This window comes from Trypanosoma brucei, chromosome 10, assembly GCF_000210295.1.
Source record: "Trypanosoma brucei gambiense DAL972 chromosome 10, complete sequence".
Taxonomy (NCBI): Eukaryota; Euglenozoa; class Kinetoplastea; order Trypanosomatida; family Trypanosomatidae; genus Trypanosoma; species Trypanosoma brucei.
In genome coordinates this window covers 1,560,675-1,577,443 of record NC_026743.1, presented here as the reverse complement: position 1 = coordinate 1,577,443, position 16,769 = coordinate 1,560,675, and the positions used below count along the sequence as shown (strand labels likewise).

General features: G+C 47.0%; 8 protein-coding genes across 8 annotated transcripts; 5 read left to right on the top strand and 3 right to left on the bottom strand.

Annotated features, from left to right (window-relative positions):
* Nucleotides 1–1,047: 1,047 nt before the first annotated feature.
* On the top strand, nucleotides 1,048–1,743 carry TbgDal_X7850 (T. brucei spp.-specific protein; the record flags this gene model as incomplete). Its single annotated transcript, XM_011779658.1, has 1 exon — nucleotides 1,048–1,743. The coding sequence occupies one exon, from the start codon at nucleotides 1,048–1,050 to the stop codon at nucleotides 1,741–1,743; it is 696 nt and encodes a 231-aa protein (XP_011777960.1).
* Nucleotides 1,744–2,854: 1,111 nt separating this feature from the next.
* Nucleotides 2,855–3,172, bottom strand: TbgDal_X7840 (hypothetical protein, unlikely; the record flags this gene model as incomplete). Its single annotated transcript, XM_011779657.1, has 1 exon — nucleotides 2,855–3,172. One exon carries the CDS (start codon nucleotides 3,170–3,172, stop codon nucleotides 2,855–2,857), a length of 318 nt encoding a protein of 105 aa, XP_011777959.1.
* Nucleotides 3,173–6,356: 3,184 nt separating this feature from the next.
* On the top strand, nucleotides 6,357–9,350 carry TbgDal_X7830 (mismatch repair protein; the record flags this gene model as incomplete). The annotated part of the gene is made up of 1 exon (XM_011779656.1): nucleotides 6,357–9,350. One exon carries the CDS (start codon nucleotides 6,357–6,359, stop codon nucleotides 9,348–9,350), a length of 2,994 nt encoding a protein of 997 aa, XP_011777958.1.
* Nucleotides 9,351–10,371: 1,021 nt separating this feature from the next.
* On the top strand, nucleotides 10,372–12,060 carry TbgDal_X7820 (chaperonin Hsp60, mitochondrial precursor,putative; the record flags this gene model as incomplete). Its single annotated transcript, XM_011779655.1, has 1 exon — nucleotides 10,372–12,060. The coding sequence occupies one exon, from the start codon at nucleotides 10,372–10,374 to the stop codon at nucleotides 12,058–12,060; it is 1,689 nt and encodes a 562-aa protein (XP_011777957.1).
* A 713-nt stretch (nucleotides 12,061–12,773) lies between these two features.
* Nucleotides 12,774–13,115, bottom strand: TbgDal_X7810 (hypothetical protein, unlikely; the record flags this gene model as incomplete). The annotated part of the gene is made up of 1 exon (XM_011779654.1): nucleotides 12,774–13,115. The coding sequence occupies one exon, from the start codon at nucleotides 13,113–13,115 to the stop codon at nucleotides 12,774–12,776; it is 342 nt and encodes a 113-aa protein (XP_011777956.1).
* A 196-nt stretch (nucleotides 13,116–13,311) lies between these two features.
* TbgDal_X7800 (hypothetical protein, unlikely) lies at nucleotides 13,312–13,614 on the bottom strand (the record flags this gene model as incomplete). Its single annotated transcript, XM_011779653.1, has 1 exon — nucleotides 13,312–13,614. One exon carries the CDS (start codon nucleotides 13,612–13,614, stop codon nucleotides 13,312–13,314), a length of 303 nt encoding a protein of 100 aa, XP_011777955.1.
* A 305-nt stretch (nucleotides 13,615–13,919) lies between these two features.
* TbgDal_X7790 (hypothetical protein, conserved) lies at nucleotides 13,920–14,816 on the top strand (the record flags this gene model as incomplete). Its single annotated transcript, XM_011779652.1, has 1 exon — nucleotides 13,920–14,816. The coding sequence occupies one exon, from the start codon at nucleotides 13,920–13,922 to the stop codon at nucleotides 14,814–14,816; it is 897 nt and encodes a 298-aa protein (XP_011777954.1).
* A 417-nt stretch (nucleotides 14,817–15,233) lies between these two features.
* TbgDal_X7780 (hypothetical protein, conserved) lies at nucleotides 15,234–15,893 on the top strand (the record flags this gene model as incomplete). The annotated part of the gene is made up of 1 exon (XM_011779651.1): nucleotides 15,234–15,893. One exon carries the CDS (start codon nucleotides 15,234–15,236, stop codon nucleotides 15,891–15,893), a length of 660 nt encoding a protein of 219 aa, XP_011777953.1.
* Nucleotides 15,894–16,769: the final 876 nt, after the last annotated feature.

Below are 16,769 nucleotides of genomic sequence, written 5' to 3'. Positions count from 1 at the left end.
TCCATCCGGCGCCGGCGAAAAAAAATAAATAAATAGTCGTTTGCACCTGAGTCGGCCGTACCTCAGCAGCACAGTCAAAAAGATAAGGAATGGTCGTGCACAGGGGGATAAAATACGCGATCTTACTGCCGGAGCCAAAAGGGTCCCGCTCGACATCTGTTGCGATGTGCTCCTAACGTTTCTCGACTGCTGTCTGCGTGAAAACGATCAATCAACGGATTTACAAAAAACATTTTCCGCAACACAGCGCAGGCATGTGTACGAGCTTCTCATTTAGCTTAGGGTGATGGACTGTAAGTGCCTGACCCGAATCTGTCCTGGCCGACGGCCCGATGCAGTTGTATTTTTCCCTCAGGGACTGACGAGTGGAAAACGGCGTCCCAGCGCTACGCCGTTGACCCAAAAGCTGTGCAATACAGGGTCCCGAGCACAGCAGTGTCCTCTTGGTGGCTAGCGTTGCCTGCTCATGGTCTCCTCCGGAAAGAGTGTCTGGCGGACCATTCGCACTGCGTCAAGGAGTTTTCTTACCCAACGCTTGCCCGCTACCCGCCGTCCCGGTGAATGGTCCAAGTAGTGCCTGCGACAGGAAGAGCGCACAAGCACCGGACCAAGAAAGGGGCCCGCTCCCAGCATCGGAGAGGATAATGTCCGGAAGCAGGGAAAGTCAAATAAGGTTTGGCCGTTCGCGTGGCTTCGTTCGCAGTTCTCAGAGCTGTGCGTGCGGGCGCATGCGTTTTGGGCTTCCGCTTTTCTCTGTGTATAGTGAGCGTGGGGGTGGGGCTTTTTGCATAATTCTTTTCCCTACTTCTCCGTGTTAGTGTTCGTCGAGGCCGCTACATTGCAAGGCGCCACAGTGGTTCAGCCGCCGTGGGCCACAGTTGTTTCCGCATGTCGGCGGTTATGATTCTAAGCAAGGGGATACTATTTACACAAGGTTTCCCCATAAACTGCTGCCCGAAAATGCGTTTGTTCGGGCGGTGCGCGAGTTACACGTCGGGGCCCCCTTTGTAGTCAATTTATTTTCGGCCGCTTTTGCCACTTGGAGCGATGGGGGCGCCAGAGGGACCCTCCACCGAGGGGACACCCGTAGCGGCAGCTTTCGCTGGAGATCCCCCCGCGATGATGTTGAGTATGCATTTCGCAAGTGTAGGATGTGACACGGTGTGGCACGGGGGGGGGGGGGGGGGGCGTCGGTGTATTGGTATGGGGTGCGCACCTCTTGTTTCTGGCCTGAGGGCGTCTGTCCAGAAAATCTCGGAGCAGGGGGCGAGGGGCTGCTCGAAAGGGTCATGCAGGACGCGATTACGTAGTACTGGCCCCTGCTGTGTCGAATCTTTTTTTTTTTTTTGGACGGTTTGGGGAGTTGGCGGGTCGTGTTGTGACTCTAGGCTGGCGGCGATTGTGAGCCTTTTGCCTTTACAGTGGCAAGTTTGTGGATTAACATGTTTTTTAAGCGGCGTCATTATTTGCAGACGCGGTGGCACTGGGTACATTACCACCCGGGGCTTGATTGTTTGTTGGCGTCACACCCGGGTTTATCAACATGTCGTTGGTTGGTGTGGAAGCAATTTGACGCAACCGCTGAAGGTATTGAGCCATCATGCACGACAAAGAGTTTTGAACCGGAGTCGATGTATACCTGCGCATATGGGCGGAGATGTGGTATTCGTTTTGCTGTTGCGAGAAGCTACCTGCAGTTGCATTAAAAAAAGGAAAAAAACATATAAGGGGCGCTTTCAGTAACTGGGTTAGTGGTTTTTTCTCGTAATTTTCCCTTTCAGTTGCGTTTGTCAACGAGTGTTCTCTTTTGTTTACAGGGATTACTTCCGCCTGACTTTAAGTTCTCATAAATGTCGTGTTGCGCATCCGTTCGGCCGCAGTTTGTGGTGCCATGACGTCTTGCTTCCCTAGGGGAATTTAACGCTGTAGGTTACTACTGTTTAAAACAGACGCATCTTCATGTGCATGTACGTGTGCCGTTTTTCGTTGAAATGCTCTGAAACGTCTCGAAAAAGGGAGTTATGATGGCTGCACGTGTAGTAGCGCTAGTTAAGTTGCATTGCCCTTGCACAACACGCCATTATTATGTATACACTCTTTTGTGCTCACTGTTAACTGTTGCATTGTTTATTCATTTTTACTAACTGGCGTAATTAAAGTGACTATATATGTGTGAGTTTATGCCAGTTTCAGTTGCCCTGTTTCGTGTCGGCGGCACGGCTGTGAATGCCTTTTGATATACGGCCTGGTGGATAATTCGGCCGACCTCTTTTTCGCGAGTTTGCCAAGGGTTCGTTATCGGTGTGCCAGCCGTTGACGCCCATGGGGGTTATGAAAATGATTGTCTTTTTCGGTGAAACTGTTGAAATACGCACTTTCTATATCAATGGTGTTCGGATTAACGACTCGAGTTTTTCCTGTTCGACTCGAGGAGAATCGGGCGGACGAATCTCTGAATGTGTGTGCAACCGCGATTTCCCTTCCGTTACCGATTGTTTATGTTGTGCCGCGCGAATTATCTTTAGATTGACTTTGACTCGCTTGTTTCTCATAGATAAGTACCGTGAATCCTATATATTAGCTGTTTTTCTCTTCCGATGTGTCACATGATTATGCTGCTTCGTTGATTGGCCACTCTTAACGGTATCGAGATACACATCTAGATACCTATCTGCCCTTAGTAGTCATCTTTGGTGGTATTAACTTTTCTGGATTATATGTATCACACTTTCTCTCTTACTGTGGGCGTCTCGAGACACATGCCTCTTTTCTTCCTCTGTGTGTTGGAAAGTGGACCGTTTTGAAAGGTGGTGTAGCGTACTCTTACTTATTTGGTCCGACCATTGTTGAAAATTCATTGTAGGAACATTATGCTGGGTCGTCGGTTCTTACTTGGCAAAGTGGTCCTTAATCTGGAGGGGGAATTGTACAACCGGTATTCCCGCCCATGCGCAAATATGTGTTGGCGGTTAGATGTGTGTGTACCGCTGCTTGTAAATCGTGCAGTAATCAGTCGATCCCAGTCTACCAGTATGCAGCTTAATACTGACCTTGACAGCGGACCCAAAATTCCCCACTGTCTAAATGGCTGACATTCCTTTGCTGTTTTTCTATTCAGGTTGAATCCCACGGTGTGCATATGCCCGTAAGTATGTGAAGATCGAGTAGACATGCCGCATCCCCAGTCTTCTCCCTGCACGTCGGTACGTTTTTTTTTGCTAGCTTGTAGCCGATATTCTTTTCGATCCGCACTTTCCCTCGATTTTGCCGCAAGCCTACGGCACGGAGGGAATTTTAGCTCTATTTCCCCCTACCCTGTGGTACGTTTGAGCCGAATGCTTTCCCTGACTGGCCGTAATGCACTTTTTTTCTTGCTTTTAGTGAATTGGGGAAAGTCGTGGAGAAAATCCACTAGCCAACTCTTTCCCTTTCTTATTGTATTTTTGTCATAGCTTTAACTTATTCTTAAATAGATGAGATTCACTGCGCTTTTGTGCGTTTGTTTATATCGTCACGGATAACATAATAGCCCTCTTTTGATTTTCACCGAACAGCGGCTCTGGGAAGGGTGAACTCCCGGAACCATACATGTAAGGTGTGTAAACATCGTTCATGTGTTGTTGCGGAGGGTTGGCCGTACGTGCGAGGATGTTTGTCAAAATGTCGTGTTGGATGGTTTTTAAATGCCTTTCTATGTGACAGAAAAGTTGAAGATATGCTTACCACAACCACTGTTTCCAACAATTATTCTTCCCTTTCGCTCGATTCTTCATGAATAAGGGATTAGTTATACTCGCTGAAAATTATTTTAATGTTTTGATGGGGAAAGAGATGGTTGAGGTTCCTTTGGTTACATGTTTTTTTTAATTTTCGCTTTCCAATCTGTGTAAATATCAGCCGATTTTGCAGAGTTTGTGGACACAATATCCCATTAGTCTGTTGACTGTGATTTGTTACACGTATGGGCGACAGGCCGCTCCAACGCTGATGAAGAAGACAAACAACCCTTCCCCCGTCTACCCGATGTGCTGAACCTGGTAATGCGTTGTACTGAGTTCCCCGAACCTGGCCACCAGCTGCTCATATTTTTTAATTACTCAAGCTCTACGAATTGGTTCATCGTACGTATGTATCGGTGCGATTGTGCTGGTATCTTTTTCCTTCCATTCTGTGAGGCAACCGGTGCAATATGTGTTTCTAAGGAAGTGCTACACGCCACGATCGTGTTTCCCCCCTTGCCTTTTAATCTTTACACTTACAATCCATTTATTGTACCTTGACCCTTATGCTATATTGCGTTTTTTATTTTGAAGCACTAAGGCTTTTTTGATTTGGTGTTAATGGGTTCAGTGTTTTGTTTGGAGGGGTACTCTTTTAATTAACGAAAAAAAGTTTTGGTATACTAACTGGTCGCGGTAAAACAAAAACAAGCTGGGAACCGAGTTAACCGCGGGGCATCTCTGGGTATTGGATGCCTATCTTTGATGGCTTATGATGTGCCATGCACATATTTACCTCTTCACCGTTTTGCGTCTTTTGTCCTCGGTTTTGTGTGTCCCAAAAAGCCCCAAAGGGGTGAACGGTTGCTGAGCTTTATCCCTTGATTATAATATTTTCTTGTGGACACGTGACTGCTCAGTATTGCTTTGCTCTCCAGCACGTAGGGCAACAGCTCTCGTGCCCACTAGCTCCTATCGACTTTTTTCTTCCGTGAAATTGGGCTATGGTATATGTGTCTCAAGGTGGCCATGCGGTTTCCGTTGTCACTAGTTATTGTTCAACTCTGTTATTTTAGATATATCACTAAACGCTGCATCGTGGCGGTTTTCACTTGTTATCAAGCCTTTCGGTGTTTTCTAACTGTTTTTTAATTCTTTGAGTTTAGCTTAGACATGGTCTAGGGTCCTGCATAACATGCAGAAGCTACTGCGTTTTCTCTCGATTTCTTCCCTTACTTATGCAATGATTCGGTGCCACATCTCCCCTTATAAATTGTATTATATAAGGAAAATATAATAAAATCGATGAGTAGTAATATAATAGAGGACTCGCTGCTCACAAAATTCAGCGAGTCTTTCCTCTAACATTTAGTGCCCGCGTCAATCACTTTTATTTCTGAATGAAGCAATAGTGTAGTTTGATTTTTTTTTTTACTTTTCCCCTGTTGCAATGGGTTGACTCGTTAGTGGTTGTTGCATTCGAAAATGATCATAGCGGTGCATACGAACCGATGTTGGGCACCGTATGAACAATTCTTTGCGGTATGTCGAACCTTTGAGGGGAAAAAGCTGATTGGTGCTTTCTAAGGGTCGGCAACTCCCCCTTTTCTTCAAAAAAATCTGAACATGTTTTCATTTATTCCTCAAAAAAAAAAGGAACTACGGGCATTATCCATGACTACAACTATGGTGCTTTGTTTTATTTTTCGTTTCGCTTGTTTCTTGTATGTATGGTATTTCATGGAAAACCGAGGCCTCCAATGTTTTGCTGAAAACGTTTATGGATTTTTCTTTCCTCACCGGCAATACGCTCGCGCACACATGTGCTCTGCGGGGCAAATGGTACGAACTTTCAGTCCTGGCGCTAACTTTTTGGGGTTTTGGGCCACCTTTTAGTCTATCGTTGCTGGTGAAGCAACAGGTTTCCAGTGACAGGTATCACGGCATGTTTTCCTCATAGTGCCCAGTGTGGAGAGCTAAGGAAGGTTCCGTGTAGGTTTAACATCCTCGCGGAATGAACAGCGGATGAACATCTGCTTTCATGATCTCACCCCATTTTCACAGTTGATTACTAGAATGTGTCATCACTACAAGCCGGATTGATGGATAAGAGGGACGTTGGATGTAATCAGCGAGTTTGAAACAGGTTCTGTCTTCTTAGGTATTACCGAAGGTCTTCTCGTTTTATTCATTTTTTAATTTTTACACTGAGTGTTATTCGTGTATGTATCGGGTACACCCTTTACGATTACATTCAATGTTGTCTCAAGTTAGAGGTAGCAGATGCATGTTTTTGTCACCTTCGAAACGGTGGTGAGGAATGACATGATATTCAAACATCAGCGTGATTATTTATTGTTTCTTTTCCTTCGTTTACCCTCGTGGTTGACACTTTACGTCTAACACTTATAATAACTATTACCACGGGATGCTAGGATTCGGATACCGTTTCAGAAGGCATATATGTGTTTATTTTTTCAACTACTTTTTTTCGTGTTTGTTTACCTCATGGTGCCCTGTGTTACTTACGATAGTATTGCCTTTCGCTCTTTGTTTACTTGCCTAAGTGCTGGAGGGAGATCTAACCCTTGGTATCCTGAATTATTTAGTTGAGGAGATCTCTAGTTCCGCTTTCCAATGCCTGAGGTTTCGCTTGAATGTGAGGACATTTGCCCTGAAAACGTTTCTTACCCGTTTTTAAGGGGTATTGATCCGAAACGACCGCCCTCTTCTATTACTATCCCTCCTAGGGACTTGGAGGCAATGGCTGCCATGGAACGACAGTACTGGGAAGTGAAGTCAAAGCACTACGATGTGGTAATTTTTTTCAAAAAGGGCAAATTTTATGAGCTTTACGACCAAGATGCCGCTATGGCTCACCGTGAGTTTGGGTTGAAGCTAGTTGTTGACACCACTAACCGAGGGAAAATGCGGCTCGCAGGCGTCCCTGAACAAACATTTAGTGAATGGGCCCGTCTCTTCGTTTTTCGGGGCTACAAGGTGGGTCGAGTAGAGCAAATGAAGGAGGAAGGGGAGTCATCAAAAAATGCTCGTCCGAAAGTCGTGCCACGAGAGCTAGTTGAGATACTTACCCCTGGCACCATAACCGATCCCATGATGATCAGCGGCTATGGTGCAGTGTTCGTACTTGCACTGTATCCAATGGGGAGCGGTAGTGTGGATGGAATGGCCGTCGATCTTTCCCGTCGCGTTGTTTTCCACTGTCCCTGCGGTACGAATGGCAAGGAGAGCGCCGCAGGCTTTGTTGAAGAGGTGCTTAATGAAGTTTCTGCGCTCCTTCAACAAATCCGTCCCCGTGAAATAATAATTCCGCGTGGGGCTGTTGATGCGCCTGGTGAGGAGCCCAAGGGATCATTTGGGAGACGTCTATTTGAATGGGTAGAAGGGGAGGGTTTCCAGGTTGAACTGGTTGAAGAGGTTGGTACCTCACTTCGCAAACTCCCCCTTGAGGAGAGGAGCTTAAAGGAGGCGGGTCGTTTCTTAGCTCAGTATTTTAGATCGTTAAAGTTGAGTAATGTTGACTCTATACTTTTGGAGGCTCGACCATACAACTTTCACCTTTTAAAGCAGCAGGTAACCAGCGGTGTGCCGTCGAATGATCGAAGTCGTTGCTCCGATTCAACTCTTCTGTGGTACGAACGTCGCGAAGACCCCGGGTTGGTTCTTGATGCCGCGACAGTAAGTAATCTTGAACTCGTGGGTAACCTGCGGGACGATAGTGAACGCGGATCTCTTTTTAATCTGATCAACCGTTGTTGCACCAACGGTGGAAAGCGTCTTTTCCGTTCTTGGATTTTGCGACCTTCCGCGTCCCCGCGTGTTATCAATGCGAGGCAGGAAGCGGTACGCTTTATCATCGAAAATAATTTGAATGATCTCTGGGCCAAAACGGAGGAGTCTGCCGATGTTACGACACCAATATGCACCCCTAATTCGAGCACTCGTACTTCCGAGGGCCCTACCCAAGAATTCACTCAGGCGAGTGGTACGCAGTGTGGATCGAAGCGGGGGAGGACAACAAACACATTTGAATCTCGATTTACAAACCTTTTCGCCACAGATTTCGAGCGCAATCTTTCACGGTTGGCCGATTTGAAGGGTGACTCGCAACAAATAGCCTTCGTAGATCCTCTCGTGCAGTACAAGAAGCATCTTCAACTTATTATTTCAACCGTTGTTGCATTCGAGGAGATGCTGGATTGGTCTAACAACGTCCAAAAGGAGTGTGCCCCCCCTCTTTTGCAGGAACTGTGGGGAACCATGGGCGCAGTGGCTCCTGCTGTCGCCTCAATCAAGGCCTGTTTCGATCGAAAAGCTGCTGAGGTGTCAGGGGTGATTGTACCATCGCAGGGAGCATGTCCCGCGTACGACGAAGCTACGGAGTGCTTAGATATCATAGAGAAAAAATTGGATGAAGTTTTAAGGGAGCTGCGCGACAACATTTTCAACGGTGCTGCAATCACCTACTCTCATATCGGTCGTGAAAATTTTCTGGTTGAGGTTCCATTGATGGAGGCACCTAAGAGATGTCCCCCTGGGTTCATCGAGCGATCCCGTACTTCAGCGTGTGTCAGATATACAGTCGCAGGTTTGGAACCTCTGGTAGAGGAGCATAAGCGTGCCAAAACGAAGAAAGCAGATGCCCTCTTACTTGTTGTTCGAAACATTGCCTCGCATATATTTAATTACTTCCCCGTCCTTTATGAAGCCACAGCGGCTCTTTGCTATTTTGATTGTTTGCTCAGTCTGGCGTCGCTACATACCAGTGCTGTCGCTACTTGCTACCCCGTTGTACAAGAATGTGACGCCGGTGCGTACCTGCTTGCGGAAGAACTACGACATCCATTTCTCAAAAGCGATTCTGTCCCAAACACTGTCAATCTTGACGCTACACATGGACGCATTTTGGTGCTGACCGGACCGAATATGGCTGGAAAGAGTACGCTGATGCGCACAGTTGCCGTGAATGTTATAATAGCCCAAATGGGTGGACCAGTGTTTGCTACGTCTATGCGCTTGGCGCCCGTTACCCGTGTTTTCACAAGGATTGGCGCTCGCGATGCAACGCACAAAGGACAGAGTACCCTTTATGTCGAGTTAAGTGAGACAGCCGAGATTGTGCGGTTTGCCGGTCCATGGAGTCTTTGTTTAGTGGATGAACTCGGCAGGGGGACATCTACGCACGACGGCTACACAATAGCGCACGCAATGCTCGCCGCCATGAAGAAAAGGCACCCAGTGCCGCCCCTTCTACTCTTCTCTACCCACTACCACGCGCTCGCGCAGGAGGAGCACAAGTCCATGCAGAAATCCACTTCCTCAGCAGCATCTGAAACTGGGGGGGTTCAGCTCGGTTACATGGACTTTGCCGTTTCTGCTGCAAGTGACAGCAATATACCGACCATTACTTTTCTTTATCGCCTTGTGCCCGGAATCTGCGCGAGAAGCTATGGCGTTGAGGTGGCGCTGCTTGCCGGTATTTCCCCCGGGGTTGTAAACACAGCACGGGTTAAGTCTCTGGAGCTCGCCAAGTGGTACGAACGACAAAGGGACCTGGGTACGGTTCGGGGGTTCATCACGCCCAGCGGGACACAGTTCTCGCATCGGTAGAAACCCAGGTGACGCCTTTACCAATGAGTCCGAGGACTTGGCGGAGAGGAACATAGATCAAATTTCACCCCTGTTCTGATGCCCTCTTTGAACTGTAACGTCTCCGTGTAGGTTGTCAATCCAGCCATTGCGAGTTTCTGCGGTGGTGTTTTATGGCCGAATTCAGATATCTTGAAAACTCACGAGCAGTATTAACCTTTATGTTGTGCGTTAAAAGACTTGCATTCCACCGCGGTCGGAAATGGATCAAATGGAAGGATATGTGGGATGGAGTGATCTTCTTTTTGTTCAGGGCCATAATGAAGCAAAATATCAGGGAAGTGGAGATTCAGTCTGTATTACAGCGTGACTCGGCCTCCAGACGATTTGAGTTCTAGACGAGGGAAAAGGGCGAAAGAGCTAAGTTACAGGGGCAACACTAAACTAAGAAGCGGCAGGAGGGATAAGCAAAGAGGGGGTTGGGGAAGTTGCTATCTCAACACAAAAAGGCCACGGCAAAGTGTATGTTTGCGTGCCATAACGCATGGAGAAATGCTTCGCACGTTCCGTCTTCGTCCTGTGCGCAAGCAATACGCAACAAAATTTCTCAGCAGAAACAAGACAAAGGGAATTCTTGCATAACACACATTTCAGTGCGTGCATTGCTTGTTGGTAACGAAAGGAGGAACGATCAACAGGTCACGGTCACTGTACAGATGAAGTACCATGCCGCAAAAAAACAACAACAACAGAATGCTTTTTTTATATGGGGAACCCTACAAAATTACCTTTTTCGTCTCTAAAAGACTAAAACGAAGAACGAATCACAGCAGGCAACAATAACAAAAAAGCTAACAAAACTGACTATACAACAGCTTGCGATGACTGTTGCGTTCAAACACTGGAAGAGATACATAACCAACATTGAAAACAAAAAGATCAGAAGAAACATCACGACACAACAACGAAAAAAAACCAATATCGGTTACCTTCCTCCCTCTTATCATATTTACCATAGAACACAAAACAATAAGATCCGAACATGTTCCGCTGTGTCGTCCGTTTTGGTGCCAAAGACATCCGTTTTGGCACGGAAGCACGTCAATCTATGCTGAAGGGCGTACAACGCGCTGTGGAGGCTGTTGCAACGACCCTTGGGCCTAAGGGACGTAACGTGATTATCGAGCAATCGTACGGTGCTCCGAAGATCACGAAGGATGGTGTAACCGTTGCGAAGTCGATCGAGTTCAAGGACCCGTTTGAAAACATGGGTGCGCAGCTCGTGCGGCAGGTATGCAATAAGACAAATGACCTCGCGGGTGATGGAACGACAACATCGGCTGTCCTCGTTGCAAGCATCTTTAGCGAGGGTATCAAATCGATTGCAACCGGGACGAATCCCATTGACATGAAGCGTGGTATGGACCGCGCCGTGGAGGTGATCCTGAAGAACATCGAATCTCAGAGCCGAACGGTAACAAATACGGAGAACGTTGTGCAGGTTGCGACGATTTCCGCGAACGGTGATGTTGAACTCGGCAAGCTGATTGGGGAGGCGATGGAGAAGGTGGGGAAGGATGGCGTGATCACAACACAAGATGGGAAGACATTGACGACTGAGCTGGAAGTTGTGGAAGGCATGAGTGTGGACCGCGGTTACATCAGCCCGTACTTCGTAACTGACGCGAAGACTCAGAAGGCCGAGCTTGAAGATGCGTTCGTGCTTGTGTCTGCAAAGAAGTTGAACAACATTCATACGATCTTACCGGTGTTGAATCACGTGGTGCGCAGTGGGCGACCATTGCTGATCATTGCGGATGATGTGGAGAGTGAGGCCCTGACGACGATGATTTTCAATAAACTTCAAGGAAAGCTGAAGATTGCGTGCGTGAAGGCTCCAGGTTTCGGGGACAACAAGGCTGCGATGCTGCAAGACATCGCCATTTTCAGTGGTGCCTGCGTTGTTGGTGAGGAAGGCAGTGGTGTGGAACTTGACGCTGAGAAATTCGACGCCAGCATCTTGGGGAGTGTGAAGAAGGCAACAATCACGAAGGACGATACAGTACTGTTGAACGGTGGTGGCGACGTTGCGATGATGAAAGAACGCGTGGACCTGCTGCGCGGGCTCATTGAGCGCGAGACGAGTGACTATAACCGCGAGAAGCTTCAAGAACGTCTTGCAAAACTGAGTGGTGGCGTTGCCGTAATCCGCGTTGGTGGTGCTTCTGAGGTGGAGGTGAACGAGAAGAAGGACCGCATCACAGATGCCCTGTGCTCGACCCGCGCTGCGGTGCAGGAAGGCATTGTCCCTGGTGGTGGCGCTGCGTTGCTGCGTGCGAGCAAAGCATTGGACGGATTACTACAGGATCAGTCACTCACCGCTGATCAACGGACTGGCGTGCAGATCATCCGTAACGCGGTGCGGTTGCCCGCCCACCGCATTGTTGCCAATGCTGGAAGGGAAGGTGCTGTTGTTGTTGAGAAGGTGCTCGAGAACACTGATGCCGCTGTTGGTTACGATGCGCAGCTTGATCGCTACGTGAACATGTTTGAAGCCGGAATAATCGACCCCGCGCGTGTGGTTCGTGTTGCGCTTACTGACGCTGCGTCTGTTGCCAGCCTCATGATGACGGCAGAGGCCGCGGTTGTGGATTTACCGAAGGATGATGCACCTGCTGCAGGTGGTATGGGAGGCATGGGTGGTATGGGAGGTATGGACGGCATGTATTGATGCTGAGGCAACCTGAGAGCATTGAGCAGGTGTTGTCCTGGTCATAATGTTCCGCACAGAATTGAACGTCATTATTATTTATTTATTTATTTATTTATTTATTATTATTCAGCTCGTGTTTTTAATTATTATCATTATTATTGTCGCTTCAGTAGGGTTCTAATTCCAGGTTATTCGAGTTGTCGAGTCTGTGGTTCGCGGGAGGGGAGACTCTTGGAGGGAGGTACTGTGTTTGAGATTTTGTTGTAGATATGGATGATAGCGTCAACTTGTCTTTTGTCTTTGTCTTTCCAATCATTATGTATATATTTTTCTGTTTTTTTTTGTTGATTTCGCTCCTAGTCTTATAGTGGTCTGTCACTATTTTCGCTTTTTGAGTGAGTTATTGGTTAGCTAAGGTAGCATGGCCGTTGTTCCAGTTTCTCTTACCGTCCCCAACTGTGTGTTGGTCGTAACGCTTCCCGCTTACCACATCTTGCGATGAGTGCTGCTCCATTTCCTATTCTTTCTTTGGTGAATCTATCTTCTCTTTCGTTGGTGTATATTTGTATACCGGATCTTTTACTGCTGCTGCTTGTCCTGAGAGGTTGATGTCGTAATTCTGTGGTCGGTGCTTATTGACTCATGTTGTGTGTGCATGCTGTTTCTCTTGCGGAGTGTGCGTCCCCCTTCACAGTTGTGTATGCTCGAGTGTGAGGTACTCTTTTCCGTTTCTACTCAACTGGTCCACTTGATGCTCCTGCCACGTTATTTTTTATGAATTTATTTTCCTTTTTTTTAATTACTTCTGTTTGTTTATCTCTTTGCGGATGCAGGATATTTGGTTTAAAGAGCGATGATTTATTCCGTGGTGCGTGTGAGTGTTGCGGGTAATTTTTTTTGTTCTTCTTTGCTGTGTTGTGATGTCCTCCTTGTAATGTTGTTTGACAATTCGATGTGACAAAGGGCGAACTTAAGTGATGATCCATGCGTTGGTATGTGAGCTCCTTTTTTTTTTTTTGGTCAATGAGTGCTGCCTGCCGCAAAAACCGCGAGGTGGGCATAAAGTACTCCATTTGTTGAGGAGATACCCCGCATATCCTTTAAATTAGTTTTGTTATGTACGTGCCTTACTTGGCACCAGAGCGTAGCTATTGTGGTTTTGCGTAAGGGTTATCAGCAACTTCTGCTTTCACGTGCTTACAGTTTCAGCGAGGACAGTAAAACTAATTATGGACTTTAGCATCCCACTCACACACAGTGCTGTGATGGTTACACTCGGGTGTAGTGTCGGTATGGAATGAACGTGCTTATTTTTCCTTTGTGAGATTTCTTTTTCCCGTTGGCACAAATCACTTTTTTTTTCTTTTTTCTAATAACTAATTCCGCTGTGAAATATTGTCGGTTCGTTGATTTTTCCACGTAGGGAATACATGATATATATTTTCGTTCCTTGTTAGGCACTACTAGATGATGTGCTGATTTCCTTCGCTTGAGCCACTCTATCCGACAATGGCATCGAAAGTGTTTCCAATGTTTCTGCCGGCTTCCTGCACGTTTGCTTGGTGTGAGCATTGAGGTAGTGCCTGTGAAAGCATTTCAACTAATTGTTTCCATCTGTGTGGGTTCACATATATGGTCTGTAGTTTGTAGGAAATTGCACCCATTTATAGTGGAGTGTCACTCCCGTATTTTCTCCCCCTTTTCTTCCCCTTCCCCTTTTCCCTTTTCCCTTTTCCCCTTCAAGCAGGGACTTGGTTGCATCGGTGGAAGCACCAGTGTCTTAGAAGGGTAATCTGCCGTGTCGTCGGTGTGCCGCCTTTAAGTAGTTGAGCGGTACAAGTGGGTGTAGTAAAGTGGTGGTTGCTTGTGGGTGAAAGATGGTACTCCACCTCTGCCACCTGGTGCCACGTGATATTTATATTCTGGTTGCTTTCGCTTTTCTCTTTGCGTCGTGCATCCTTCAGCTTATTGTCGTTATGAGCCGTGTGAGCGGACGTGATGTTGGCATCATTCAGCCCCAGCATCCTGGCACCAGTGGATATAACGCTGTTCACGTTTCAGCAAGCTTTGTGCTGTACCTTGAGGGTGGAAAAAAAATATGTGAGATGAATGACGATGATGATAAAATTTTTGTGGGTTGTGCACGCTTTGTTTCGTCGTTTTACGTGGTGGGCTGGATTCTGCTTTACTCTGTTGTCACCAGTTATCTGTCATTTTTCTTTGGTATGTTCTGTGTGGTTCCCTTCTCCAAAACTACGATGAACGTATTTGCATTGGAGATGTCTCTTTTTTGGGTGCCTTTGTCGTTGCATTCAGCTGCAGTTGGTGTTTTTTGGGACCGTTTGCTGCCTTCCGCTGAGAAAACTGTACAGTTGAACCTGGGCCAGAATACTGATTTGATGTTTGTGCAGAGTTATATTTCCGTTTTAATGTCGGTGTCTCAGGGGTTGCTTACTTTAAGTTTCTTTTTGGTGGTGTTTCGTTTTTTTGTTGCCTTGCATCGTCGTAAGGCTGTTAAGCAACGCGCCGTTGCTCGTGGCGACATTGACAGGCTGATGAGGTGCCATCTCGTCAATGATGACTGGGAACGACAGAAGGAAGTGTTGAAAGATTACGCTGAGAGACTTATGTTTGAGATTGGCATCAGAGAGGAATGTAAACAAAAAAGTGCGGAGACGCCTTCGACCTCAAATGATCCCACGGATCGTCCGACTGAAGAGGCTCATTTGAATCTCATAGAGGAGAATGTGAGCTGTGAACCTGTGGAATGTTGATTTTTTTCTTTGCAGGATTCTTCAGTCGTCGATATTACTGCTGTTCATATGACAAATTCTCATGTTTTTGTTTCTTTATATTTTAGGGTATTGGTTAATTATGGAAGAGTTGCTGGTTTGTTAATTGTATCTGTGCAACCTTGTCCTGCAGGTTGTAGTGTGATTATTCTTCGCTTACTTTCATTTGGAAGAGCAAAAATCTTAATGTTTGTTATTGCGTAAGATTACTACATTTGTGTTTGTTTAACAGTTTATTGTGATGTTCGTATGCCTCCGGTTATAAAGTTGTGCCCTTTACCAATTTTCTAAATATCTGTACTGGCTTTGCTGGTTTACTCTGCCACTTCTGACTTTTCTTTGTGCTTCTGTGGCTTCGAATTCTAGCAGTGTTCAAAAAGTATTTAGCAGTAAAAGTGTATGTCTCGTACTGACTTTTCATGTGCCATATGCTATGAGGTGGCTAGCGAGCCTGTTGTAACTCGCTGTGGGCATCTCTTTTGTTGGAGGTGCCTTAGCAGGTGGCTTCATCCCCCAAGATCAGCAGTGAACACGGAGTGTCCGGTCTGTCGCGGAAGAGTTGATGAGAATGTTAATGGCGATATTATTCCGTTGTATGGTAAGGGGAGAAGTGAGGGCGCATCGTCTTCGTTTCAACGTTCTTCGCGGTGGACACAAGGCGCTTCGCACGGGCCGCCGCCACGCCCGGCAGCTGCGAGAGTACCATCCAGTTCAGATGGGAATTCATTTCGACTCCGAGGGGCATTTCCTTTTCTGAGCAGTACCTCTTTTTTCTTTTTTTCTTCCGACCCTTATTCACTGATTGCGATATCTCTTTTGTGGGCTATGTACCAGCTTCCATGGAGGGAGTGGTTGACGAACCTGAGTACGTATTTGGGAGGTGTGAGCAACACTGTGCCTACTGCAGATGAGGGCGGGAGTAATGTGGGCGCCGTGCCCTCACCACAGCGGTCGGACGATTTACACTCCCGAGAGGTGGGTGAGGCAATTACGAGGCACGTGCGAAGCGCAATGGTGTTAGCATTAGGTTTGTTAGCCACATCTTTTTTTATGGTGTGAAAGAAATGGACACCGAAGAGCGTTTGCGGACAGCTCAGTGACCACGTAGTCGCAGTGAAGATTGGTGGAAGTATGAGCACCGTTGAGATGAGCAGAGGGATGAAAAGTATTCAGGCTCTGTGGTATGACGTAAGAGACGGAAAGATTTTTTTCCTGTGGACGTGACGCAGTGGACGGAGAGCTGGTTTGTTTCCATCCGTGAACGACATCGCAACGTGAGTTGTGATGAATGGTGTAAATGCCGTGGACACGCCTACTGAAGAGTGGGTATTCCCCAACCATTAGTACATTTTTCTCCTTTGGGCCACCAACTTCGTGTACGTATGCGTTGTTTTTTCCGTGAAACTTACGCTCTTGGGTCGGCAAATTCTGTGCACCGCTATGTGCATTTCTCTAGTAGGCATTTGCAACACGGGCATTGTAACAGAGGTGACAGCGTGCACGTGCGTGCCCCTGGGGGCGAAGAAGAAGGCATGAGATTTGGGGGGAGGTGGGGGTGCGGCTCCCTGTACCACCGGTGAACGTAATTGTGTTGGGTGAAGTGTGCGCGCGTTTGGTGGAAGAGAGTTAGTTTCCTTTTTCTCTTTTATTTTTTCTTGTTCTGCTGAGGTATTTTATTGATATGTTTGTGCGATATCTGTGCCGGGGGCATAAGGAAGCAGTTGTATTACCAGGTCACTGATGATGTGCTTGGCCTTCGCCTGGTGTTGCTTTAACATGAGAGTTATTCCCAAAAGTTTTGTGGTCTTGAAAGAGCAGGGGGAGGGTGCCCCGAAAGGCGTTCCCGGCATGGTCGCTCCGGTAGGTATTGAAGTATGATCAGATGCGTCAGAGCCCGCCAATTGAGGGGAGGCAGAGGTCTCTGCTTTGTGGTAC